The 12,351-nt window shown below is 50.3% G+C and overlaps 1 protein-coding gene across 1 annotated transcript in view; it reads right to left on the bottom strand.

The window, feature by feature from the left end:
• Positions 1–12,351, bottom strand: part of Slc24a4 (solute carrier family 24 member 4) — a 139,478-nt gene that overhangs the window by 47,178 nt on the left and 79,949 nt on the right. Inside the window, exons 3-7 of the mRNA XM_050151462.1 lie at positions 8,378–8,454; positions 5,580–5,654; positions 2,653–2,737; positions 1,964–2,067; positions 1,186–1,260 (exon numbers count right to left, since the gene is read on the bottom strand). Coding sequence (XP_050007419.1) covers positions 1,186–1,260; positions 1,964–2,067; positions 2,653–2,737; positions 5,580–5,654; positions 8,378–8,454 — 416 coding nt within the window. The remainder of the gene's footprint in view (positions 1–1,185; positions 1,261–1,963; positions 2,068–2,652; positions 2,738–5,579; positions 5,655–8,377; positions 8,455–12,351) is intronic.

Genomic DNA, 12,351 nt, shown 5'->3' with positions numbered 1-12,351 from the left:
GTCAGCCTTCCTGAAGAGGGGGCTCACCCAACTGTGTGTCCTGAGACCCTTCTCTTCCTAGCTCAGCCACCCCCAGATTTCTCACTTGCAGGGTCAATGCTCGCTGTCTTAAGCTGGTTGGTTTGGGGAACTTTTTTTTTTTTTTTTTTTGACAGCATCTCACTATATAACAGCCAAGAGCGAGAGCGCCTGGGACTCACATTCCTCTTGCTGTAGCTTCCCAGGTGCCATACCTCTGGCCCTTGACAGCAGGTGCACCCTAGCCATGCCCAGCCTTGGAGGAATTTTGTTACAAAGCAGAAGATAATGAATATAAGGGTAGTCACACTCTTGGGTCTGGACAGATAGAAATGGTCACACATTTCCTTGAAATCCAGCGTGTCACAGGCATCTGTCCTCATGCAGCACTGCAGAGACCAACATTGCTCCCCTATGGATGTCACACACTTGATAGTGTGCTTCACTGTACGGGCCACAATGTCACCCCAGCTCTTGGGGCCTGGGGGGCACATTCCACACTAACAGACCCCAGGGGTCCTCTTTTGGCTCCTCTGCCTTTTCACCCCTTCTCTTGTCCCGGGCTCCTGGCTGCCCGCTGTGATGGTTTTGAGGAGGCTCCTCCCCGGCTCTGCAGTGTCGCAGAACCCAGACACTGGCTTCTTATTATTTACTGTGCACTACTGCACACAGGCCCTTTCCTGCACATGCCGGGCTGGCCCACGACCACAGAGCTGCCTCTTCTCATTTCTATAGTTTTCAATTTGAGATACGGTCCTCCCACACTGCTGAAGATGGTCTTGACCACGGTCCTTCAGCCACAGTCTCCTGAGTATTTAGGTTTATTGCTCAACCTGAAACCTGCTTCCTAGAAGTGGGTCTGAAGATGTAGGGTTGGAAGGGCCTCATGTGGATACACGCTTGAACTTCCATTGGATATTTTGTTTCGTGCAAGGCTTTTAAGCATCAGAATTAATCCCATGATGCAGGGACCAAGGCTGAGGTCTTTAGAGAGGAAGGCACAGTGTGAGAAGTGGTGTGAGGGGCCAATATGAACACAGTGGGGTCAACACATTCCACCATCTGTGCTGTGACCTCTCCTGCCATAGGGTCAAGGACAGGCAGGAGGGCACCTGTGCCTTCACGGGGCCCTGACCACCCAACACTTGGGTGTGAGGGCTGACTCACCGCTATGAGCACAACGACAGAGAGCGTGTAGTACACAGAGTCGCGGCACACAGCCCACCACGTCAACCGCACCACCTGCCAGGTCAGAGAGGAGTCATCAGCTGCTGTTGCTGAGAGGCTGGGACTGGGCCAGCTGCCCAGAGAGAGGGAGGATGGGCCCAGGGGTGCCACCCCAGCTACTGCTAGCTCTTGGCTACCGCTGGTGCTGGCAACAGAACCCAAGTCAAGTTTTCAGGTGTGGGGAAGCCAGAAAGTGGGGGTGGCCAGGCCATTAAGGCAAACACACGTGTGTGTGATGGCCTATCAGCTGCCTGCCTACCTCTGCCACCCTGAGCAGGGTAGGGCCTTGCCATGGTCTTCCGCTGTGAGGCAAGCCTAACATTCCCTGAGACTCTGACCTCGTGTCAAATGGGTTTTGACCACAGCTAGCCTTGTGTTTGTAGAGGATGCAAGCAGCCCAGATGGCTCCAAGACCTCACTCCAACCACGGTCCAAGGAGATCCTTCTTAAACAGCTGTTGCTAGTGCCTGAAAATGCCCACCATAAACTGGCCAGGTTCCCAACCATGGCTCTAGCCTTTCAGGTTCTCAAGCCATGAGAAGAGAAGGAGCTCCAAGGCCAGTGTACAGGGGAGGACGTGGGTTCGGAGGAGAAAGTAGATAAGTGACATGACCAGCCTCACCAGGGTGTCCCCATTGTCTCCCCAACTATCTCAGGAGAAGCTCACTCCCATCTTACAGAGACTGGTTCAGCAGGCAAAGAAAAAAACTCCACTGACCTGTCCAGCAAAGAGTCCACACACTCCAATGATGCATAGAATGTTGAACACAGCAGAGCCTACAATTGTCCCCACACCGACATCTCCGTGGGTGATGAACACACCTGGAATGAGAAAGTGGTAATGGCCAAGCCACAGTGGAGCCCTGGGAACCTGCCCCTCCCATGCACTTATGTTTTGCCATTAAGTCATATTAAGTGTATCATTATCATGATCATCATTATCATATGTATGGTGTGTGTGTGTGTGCATGTGCGTGTGTGTGTGTGTGTGTGTGTAAAATGACACATGTGTGGCAGTCAGAGGACAGTTTTCAGTAGTGGGCTCTCTCTTTGGGTTTAGCGGATTGAATTCAAGCCTTCAGGTTTGTATGCCAGGAACTTTTACTGGCTGAGACATCTCAATGACCAAAGCCCATGTTTTTAAATAGCTTTATTGAGACATAATTATCATCACTAGCGATGCAGTCCAGCCATTTGGCAGATCCACAAAATTTTACAACGAAGGTCATAATCTAATTTTAGAACATTTTCATCTCATAAGAGGCCCAGTACCTATTAGAACCCCATACTCTAAGAAATCACTCGTCTACTCCCTGCCCCCCTGATGCCTTAGGTTTACAGGTGGGGGAAACTGAGTCTCAGAGCTGGCTCTCTCTGCACTGTGTCCTAGCTGCCTAGCGTCCTTACCAATGACAGAAGCAAACAGCTCTGGTGTCGAGCTTCCAGCAGCCATGAAGGTGGCACCGGCCACATCTTCACTCAGATGAAGTTTCTGAAACAGAGCAGACACAGGCAACTGGGGTGTGGCAAGGGTGAGGTAGACACAGTCGCTGCACTGGCTGGCAGCAGGAAGCTCTCAGTAGCATTGTGCTGGTCTGAGCCCAGCTCTGCAGCCATAGCCTCTCCTCCCAAAGCACACACCCTATGCCCTCTGCCAGACTTCAACTTCCCTTTCCAACCTGACCCATCTGTTTTCTCTTCCTTCTCTACACTCCTGGATTGCTGTCCACAACTCTTGAGAAAGTCTGCCCGCATCTCCAGGGCCAGCCACACCCTCTCAGACCCCATCTGTTTTATCCTCGTTGAAACAGATTCTGTGATGAGGGTTTGCACTACACACGCTCACCCTCTCCTCTGGACCATGAAGGTAGAGCTAGCGTTTGCCACCTGTGGGTCCCTAGAGGTCAGGACAAGGTGAAGTATGCAGTGGTACAGAGTGAGGGTCTGGAGACTGTCCTGAGGCTGTGGGATCTGAACCCCAATACATGCCTGGTTCCTATATTCTGGATGTTTCTCTGTGGCAAACCTAGCACCCAGACAGAGTCTCAGACATCCAGAGGGTCTGTCCCCAGGACAAGGATAGGAGCTTTTTGCTCAGCAAGGCCATGTTTCAGCCATGGAGGCCCAACTTCTGATCCAAAATGGAAGATGGGGGACCCCTAGGTAGCCCTAGGTGGTCTGGGCTCTTGAGCCCTGCGGGAAGGTTGGGGTCAGTCCCATTGATCAGCTAGCTATAGAAGGGTCAGAGCTCTGGGCTCAACACAGACTAGGGACATAGCACTGCTCCCCAACATCCACCTACTTCAATGCCGCCAATGGGAAAAGTCTGCAGAGGAAGCAGGTGCCCTACCGAGCATCTGCAAGCCACTTCCCACAGGATTGAGGCCATACTGCCTGCTGTCCCTTCAGCCCCTTTTCCCTTTGCTTGCTGAAATACTCCCTACCTCCCCAGCCTGGACAAACGTCACCTCCTCTAAGAAGCCTTCCTAGGCCTCTGCCCAGCAGTGACATTCCCTGCCTCTAGCTCCTTGCTATCAAAGGCTCTTAAAGGAGGACTAAGACCAGCACCTTATTCTTCCCTCGGTCTTTATGGCCACAGGCAACCCTAGCAGCACCTGGTGCCCTCAAAGTCTGCGGCCCTAGCCTATTTCCTTGGATTTCTCTCAACACCAGAGAGCAAAAAGGCTCCAACCCACTGTTAGGGTTTTCCAAAGCTATCTCCTAGGAGGGGTGTGGATCTGTACTCAGTATACATTAGTCTGATACAAGGTATTTCCCAAAAGACTCCTGGCTTAAAGACTTGGTTCCCAGTGCAACAATGTTCAGAGCTAGGCTTTGAGAAGTGGCTGGATCCCATGGGCCCTGACCTCATCAGTGGATCTGGATTAAGCTACAGATGGAGTCAAAGTTTTGATGCTATTATCTGAAGGCACTGGAAACTTTTGGGACCTATAGAAAAAACCGGGTCACTAGGAGTGTGTTCCTGGGGTGGTGATTTGTCTTCAACATTCATCTTTGTCTCTGTTTCTGGCCACCATGAGGGGAGCAGCTTTGTTCCATCAACATCCCCCCTCCCAGGGCGTCTGTCCCATCACAGCCTAGAAACAATGTAGCTAGCCAGCGTGTACTTAAACCCCTGTCATCATGAGTTAAGCAAGTGTGTTCTTCCTTAAATTATGATGTCAGCTATCTTGTCAGAGAAAAAGATCTAACTCGCATTAAGTTAGGGGCCATGGCTACATGGTTCCTAGATGGGGGCAGCTTTCAGACACAGAACCCGTGTAGGGACCACTGTCCCCCAACCTCTATCCTTAGGGTTTTGAGATAAAAACCCTCTGCACTAATCCCCCATGCTCCATGTGGGGGAAATCAGGGAAGGGGAAACCCAGAGCACTTCTTCAAGCTCACAATTTGGGGGACCCAGGTTCTAAAGCAGCCATTCCTTACTGTGTGGTGACCCACTGCTCCCCTGGTGCTCCCCAGAAACAAGCTGAACTGAAGGAAGGCATCTGTCCCTAAGAGACATCTGTCCCCACCCTGACAATATAGCTGCAAAGAGCTGGGAGACTTCATAAGGTGAGGGGTGACCAATCCCCAAGGGGCTGCACATGCTAAGCACTGAGAACAAAAGGCTTTTTCCCTACTAGATTAGAAGCTTACAAGAAAGGCAGAGAGGGAGCCTGGGGTCTTGTGTACGGGAAGGGAAAATGAATGAGCAACATAGCTGGAGGGAGAACGCGATGTAAATGGGGACAGAGAGGACACCTGTCACCATGGCTCAGCGTTCGCCCAGGGGAGCACTTAGGCAACCCAGGTCCTCTCTGGGACTGCCATCTATGGTTTGTGGGAAATGTGCCAATGCAGCCAGTTCCAGCCTTGCCTGTTCCCTGGCTAGCCAGATTTGACTCACACCTTATGGCTTCTAGAACGGAGGTTCTCAACCTGTGGGTGGCAACCCCTCTGGGGTCCCATATCAGATATTTACATTATGATTCATAATAGCAGAATTATAGTCATGAGTGGCAGCAAAAAGAATTTTAAGGTTGGGGGTCACCACAATATGAGGAGCTGTACTAAAGCATCAGAACATTAGGAGGGCTGAGAACCACTGCTCCTAGGGTATAATGGCTGGAGGGTGACTTCACAGAGCCCATGGCTTCTGCTGAGCTTTAGGACAGGATGTCATCACTGACACTGACTCGGTGCAGCACTAGGTGGCTGTCGGATGGTCGTGCTTTCTGTCCTAGCCCAGCCTTCCTGGTCTTGTCAGTTATATGACAGGCGCCCCTAGCCACCCAGGGCTTTGTGGAGGGTCCCAGGTCCTTTCCACGTACCTCACAGATCTTCTCGAGGGACGGGACAAAGAAGTCATCACACACGATGGCCAGGGCGTAGAACATGTAGAGAGCCTGCGAAGGGAAAGCTGGGTTCAGTGATGGCTGCGGACAGAAGCACAGATGGAGAGCCCCAGCAACCAAGAATCGTTCTCTCCCTGATAGACAAGGGATCCAAGGCCTAGCATGGGGAAACAGAGTGCTGAACAGCAGGCAGTCATAAATCCAGGCCACACGGGCTTGTGCTTTCTCCCAGTGCTGTTACACAGTAAGAGATCCAGATCCGGAGCTGGGAAGGATGGCACATGCGTACAGTGTCAGCCTTCAGGCAGCTATGGTAGGAAGATAGCAAGTTCTAGGCCAGCCTGGGCTACATAGTGAGATTATATTTCAAAAATGGAAGAGAGGAGCCAGGGAGATGGCTCAGTTGACAAAGTGGCTGCTGTGTAAACACAAGGAGCTGAGCCTAGATCCACAGCACCTCTGTAAAAAGTGGGTGAGGTGGGACATGCCTGGAACCCCAGCTCTGGGGATGTGGAAACAGGCGAATTCTCAGAGCTTGCTGAACAACCAGTCTAACTGAATTGTTAAGCCCAGGTTTGTTGAGAGAAGCCATTTCAAAAAACAGGTTGAAACCCAATTGAGCAAAACACCAGATCTGGAACTCTGGCCTCCATAAGCATATGTGTGCACATGTATACATGCATACATAAACACATACATGCCCCAAAAGAGAGAGAGCTGGGTCTCATTTGAATGTAAAGGGGAGAAAGGGAGGGAGAGGGAGAGACCCACTAACTCACTCACACACAGACACTCACACACACACACACACACACACACACGCAGTGGGGGAGGGAGTCATATTTTAGCCTCTGTAGGTCAACCAGTCTCTGCTATATACTACTATTTTTGCACTTATAAAACCAAAGCAGCCCTGGAATGGGTGTGCACGTGTTCTAATAAAACTTTATTCATAAAAATCAAATAATGGTCTGCGTTCCGTCCTCCAGTCTTAGCTTGGTAATTACTACTTTGGAGGGTTCTTGCCAAATTCCCGAGGTACTGATTCTCAGGTTCAACCATAAAGGTTTTGTTTATAGGGCAGAGTCACAGAACTATGGGGGAAAACTTGCCAAACTTACATCCCCTAGTAAAAGGGGATAGAATGTGAATGCCAGGATGTCTGAAAGATAATAGCCCCATCCTAGAAATAATACGCAGGCTCACAGTTCAAAATCTGCCCACAATCCCCATTCTAGCCACTGCTTTCATTAGTGGTTTATCATGCCAGTCACAACTCCTTCGTCATCTCCTGGCCCTTGTTCTCCACCAGAGAATTAAATTACCTCTAGAAAAAAGCTAGTGGTTCTGAGTTTAAATTTATAAGCAGACAGTACTGGGCAGCCCAATTGCTTAGCAGGAGGAAATTTGCTGGGGCTGATTTGAAGCAAAAAGAAGCTGACCATGACCAGCCTCACTTGCTGGCAACCATTCAGCAGAGTCTTCTGCTGGTTTCCACGAGGGCCAGAAAGCATTTTAGGCTCTAGAGACCATGTACCCTGATGCAGCTTTTCAGTCCTGCCACTGGAGCCCAAAAGCACCCACAGAAGCCTGGCAGCGGTGGCGCACACCTGTAATCCCAGCACTGGGGAGCCAGAGGCTCTCTGTGAGTTTGGGACCGCCACAGAGAGCACAGCAATGAACGGAGTGGCTGTCTTCTAATAAAGAACTTTACCTAATAGGGGCTGGGGCTGTAGTTCATTTAGTAGACTGTTTGCCTAGCATACACAAGGTCAGAGGTTTACCTCAGTACCACGTAAATTGGACAAGGTGGCACATCCCCAGCACTTGGGAGATGCATATGGGAGGGCGGATGGGTTGGGGGAGTGGATCAGGAGTTTCTGGTCATCCTCAGCTACCCTGAGGTTTGAGGCCACCCTGGATATAGGTGATGGTATCTCAAATAAATGAACACATACACAAACAAGCGAACAAGTCTTTGCAAAAGTAGGCAGGGAGCTGAAATCTGGCTTGGTCCGTTCTGTCCAAGAACAGCAATCTACACTTTGGGCTTGACTTCCTCATTCCTATTTAAGTTGCTATTATTAAGTTGCTCTATTGTTTGCCATCAGAGTTTGTCTGACCACAGAGAGGAGGGGTCTGTGGCCAGCCACCCTGAATGGGCCGGATCTCTTTTGAATGTAAAGGGGGAACAAGAAATGTGACGAGGAGATTGGAAAGCAAACACAGGAACCATGGCAGCAAGCACGTACAGAGGACCCATACCGCACCATGCCCGATGCGGTTGACATCTAGTCTGATGCAGGGCCATCACTCCTGTTTTATGAAACTAGAAAGTGAGGCACAGGAAAAGAACCACGTGCTTGTGCTGGGAGTGGACATACTAGGTGACACTGGACACAGTCACCTGACACTTAGGAAAAGAGTCTTTGGGGCAAGATAGTCTAATGTCTATTCTCATCTCAAATTTTTGCAAGGAGTAAATAAGAACTCAGACACTCCATGGCAGTGGGTCTTAACCTGTGGGGAGTGACCCCCCTTGGGGGTTACATATCAGATCTTTACATTACGATTTACAACAGTAGCAAGATTATAGTTATGAAGTGGCAACAAAATAACCTTATGGTTGGGGGGCCACCACAACATGGGGAACTGTATTAAAATCTCACGGCCTTAGGAAGGTTGAGAACCACTGCTCTATGGTCATTATACACTATTCAGATGCAGCTCCTGCGTCAGAACGTTAGTGGCTCCTGGCCCTTGAGGATACCTACACCGAGGATGTGTAGTAGGACAGCGCCGTGTTGCCTCTCTCTGTTGGAGAACAGGTCTGTGGGGAACTCGTGGATCGCTGGAAGAGAAGAGACAGCAGGGTGTTAGGTGGTAGTGCACCTTCTGCAAACCCACTGCAGACCCACGGTCCACCAAGGAGCTCAGGGGCCCCCCGGCTTCAGGCTGACTGGCCAGCTAGACCTCGGTGTGGGGCAGACTGGAGCTTTTAGGAGAATTCTGGTTGCTGGATTAGCCACAGACATCCTGGTACTTGAGAGCTGACTGGGACTGAGCTCTGCTTTGTGTCTTGAAAGACAGTATACCGCACGTCACACATACTGGGACAGCTGCAAGTGTCCAAGACAGACACACTGCTGGTGGAATGAAAAATAGGAGGCGTTAGGAGCTCTTCAGACACTGACACAATATGCCCAGTGACATCCCATCTGCCGCAGAATGCCCAAAGCCAACGGAGGAACGGTCCCTTCTCGCTTCGTACTATCTCACGCTACTCGGAGGCTGGCGCAGTTGCCAGCCCTCGGGTATCTGGAAGGAGAGCTGGTCTACAGCAGACACGCAATAGATGTCCCAGACAGAAATGCTGCTCTGGAAATACGTGGCCCTAAGCTCGTAAGCTTATAACGATCATTATAAAATCTCCCTTTTTAACATCAGATTCACTTGACAAGAAGCGGCATCTGGCAGCTATCCAGGTACCAGACAGCCTGCCCGTTCACTCTGAAGCAAGAAGTACTTAAAGAAAAATATCTTCATTCCCTTCTTTATATTTTTATTTTCTAATCAAACTTCTTATTAAAGAACTGCAGCTACCATTTCAAGGGTCTGCCTCTGCGACTTGGAGATGGGAAATTGGAGAGGAAGAGACTCTGCGTCCCTGTGGCCGGGAGCCTGTTTCCAGAAGTGGAAACCTCTGGGGCTTCGCAGCACAGCCCTTAGATAGTGGTTCTGCCGAGAGCTTTCAAGACATCTCCTGATTCTCAAGCCAGTGTGAGGAAAGCTACTGATCCACACACTCCTGGGGGCATCTTGAGAATAAAAGTAAACCTCTGCTTTTCTGAGGTGAAGGACATGTGATCTGGCCTCCGGCCATGATGGGGCTGTGGGTTACATAAATAGCTTTGTCAGGCTGCCTTCCCTGCACCCCTAAGTGCGTGCTGGAAGGCTGCAGGGTACAGTGACCCCCTACTCTCATGCCCACCTGAAGCTTTTCACACACTGGGATATACGTGCGGAGCTATGCATGTACTAGCCTTAGACAGAGAAGGAACTGGGTGAGAGAACTCAGATTCTGGATTTAGGGACTCAGGGTCATCTACTTCAGTGCTTTGAATAAGGAATGTCCCCCATTGGTGGTGGCCTTTGAACCCGGGGTCCCTGGTTGGTCGGTTTAGGTAGCTTTGGGAGGTGCAGTTTTGCTGGAGGAAGTACATCATGCCAGATGGACTTTGAGAATTTAAGCCCTGCCCCCTCCACTTTCACTGCTTCATGCTTGTTGGTGAGATGCGATCTCTCTGCTTCCAAGCCACCATGCTGGCCTGCTGCCATGCGTCCTGGGCCATGATGGAGTCTCATCCCCCTTATCCTGTAAGTCACCTTTAGTCGTGATGTTTTGACACAGCAACAGAAAAGAAACCAACCCACCTACCATGGTTACATCACCTAAACTTGAAGGCCCTCTGCTTCTTCAATGACAATCTACTGTGGAAAACACAAGGCTTGGTGAATAGGCATGGCACTCCTTGGCGTGGGCAGAGGGCCATGCCACCCCTCCCAGTTGGCTACTGGCTGAGACTAATCCACTCCCTGCTGCAGGATTGAACCCTTCAGAAGCTGGCATGGCACCAGTCAACCCCTGTCACCAAGAACAACTCTGACCTGCAGACATGTCCTGTGTTCAGGTGTCCATTGGCTTTAGAGGAGCTGGGTTGAGGTCTTGGAACATGCTTCTGTCTCCTAGGACTTGTGTGACCTTAGCAAGCTGATGGCACCTCAGGTGCTGTTACCTTGCGTGTATGATCCCAACAGATTCTGTATAAGACAGGTGGTACCCCTGATGATTTTACATCCCCGCACATTCTGTCTCCATGGCTGCAGGTGATGCGCAGCCTTGGCTTGTGAAACTAAGAGAAACAATAAATGGCTTTGTGTGGGGGTGGAAGGGGCTAGAACATAGATGGCCAGAGCAAGTCACGGACTGTACAAAGCACAGGAGAGCCTGCCTGCTGGAGCGTTGCCATTCCCGCTTCCCTTCCCGAGGCTTTCCAGGATGAGGAGAACCCAGACCATGTTCAAGTGCGTGAGGCTTGCAAGTCTGAGAGGGTTCACTGCACCCACAATGTTCAGATCCACCACAGGGAGGAGGGAAGGATCAGCAGGGCACACACATGACTTTTGAGGTCACACCTAAGCTTTTAAGCTGCAGAAATCCCTGGTGGCAGGTGTGGGGGGAGGAGAGATTTGACTGCAGGCCCTGCAGCAGGCTCTGAAGCTCAGGGAGGTAGGATGATGCCAATGTCCCCCAGAGCCCAGGAAGAGGGAGCTAGGGAGCAAGCATGATGAAAGGAAGTCTCCCCTGAAAGACTAGTCTATCACTCCTGATTCTGGATGTACTCAGGCATCCTTATACACAGTATCTACCTGTTTTGCATTCTGCTTTGACATGTATGAGAGATCCAGGACATTTAGGGAGATCTTTCCTGCTATCTACCTTTGTGAGCACTGAAGGGCGGACCCTATGGACCCTGGGTCTATTAGTACCCACAATTCCTTCAGCACCTATAAACTGCCACTTGAAGTCCACAAGGAACACTTTAGCATTGTTGTGGACACAGAAAGCTGTGTGGTGATTTTCTGCCAGCATTGTCCTTCCCTAGATATACTTTCACCAGAGGTGTTGCTCATTAGAATGTAAGAATGTGGGCATTTCCAGAGCCCCCACTCAGTGAACCCATACTCTGGGAACTGGTGAATAACATTCTGTGCATCTGGAGCCTCCTTGAGTACAGCAGCTGCATCTTGGAGGATGACCCTACTTTCAGAGACCACCAAAGCTACTAAGAAAGCAGAAGTCTATTAATGTGGGAATACCCCTATCCTGAAAAAGCAGGAGTTAACACTTGTACCCTGGGTGTTTATTCCACACCAAATGCCAAGCAGGGTGTTGAGACTGTCTTAGGGTTTCTATTGCTGTGCAGAGACACCATGACCATGTCAACTCCTATAAAGGAAACCATTTAATTGGCTTACTTACAGTTGCAGAGGTGTAGTCCATTACTGTCATGGCTGGAAGCATGGCAGTGTGCAGGCAGACATGGTGCTGGAGAGGTAGCTGAGAGTTCTACATCTCTATCAGAAGGCAACAGGAAGTGAACAGTTGACCACACTCAGCATAGCTTGAGCATATGAGACCTCAAAGTCTGCCTCCCCCTATTTAGTGATACACTTCCTCCAATAAGGTCACAGTCCTAACAGTGCCACTCCCTATAGGCCAAGCATTCAAACACATGAGTCCATGGGAACCACACCTATTTAAACCACTACACTGGGCAATGGTGAAAGGCCTCTGTAATAGTGACCAAAGGACTGAAGCCACCACTGACTTGGGGGAAGGGAGGACATGAAGTGGACCCATAGAAAGAAGGGCACCCATGTCAAGGCCTGAAGTTTACATTGCCAACTTTTCAAAGCCTTAACCTCCCAGACAGTCCCAAGAAGCTCATCATTCCCCCTTCTGGCACTTCAAGTGTAAAGGAGTCAGCGGCAACCATACAGCTACAACAGGGGAAGGTGAAGAGGCCAAGATGAAGCTCGGTACCTGACTTTCCTCCGCTGAGCATCTTCTTAGGGCCAAGGCCTCTTATCTGAGGGGCAGGCTCTGTTTTCCTGGGGTCTCAAAGGACCACGTCAAGAGACTGAGCTCCTAGAAAGAGGATTTTGCCTGACATCTCATGGGTCA

This window comes from Alexandromys fortis, unplaced genomic scaffold (assembly GCF_014885135.2).
Source record: "Alexandromys fortis isolate MF-2015 unplaced genomic scaffold, M_Fortis_MF-2015_v1.1 scaffold_63, whole genome shotgun sequence".
NCBI lineage: Eukaryota > Metazoa > Chordata > Mammalia > Rodentia > Cricetidae > Alexandromys > Alexandromys fortis.
This window is presented reverse-complemented; position numbering and strand designations above follow the sequence as displayed.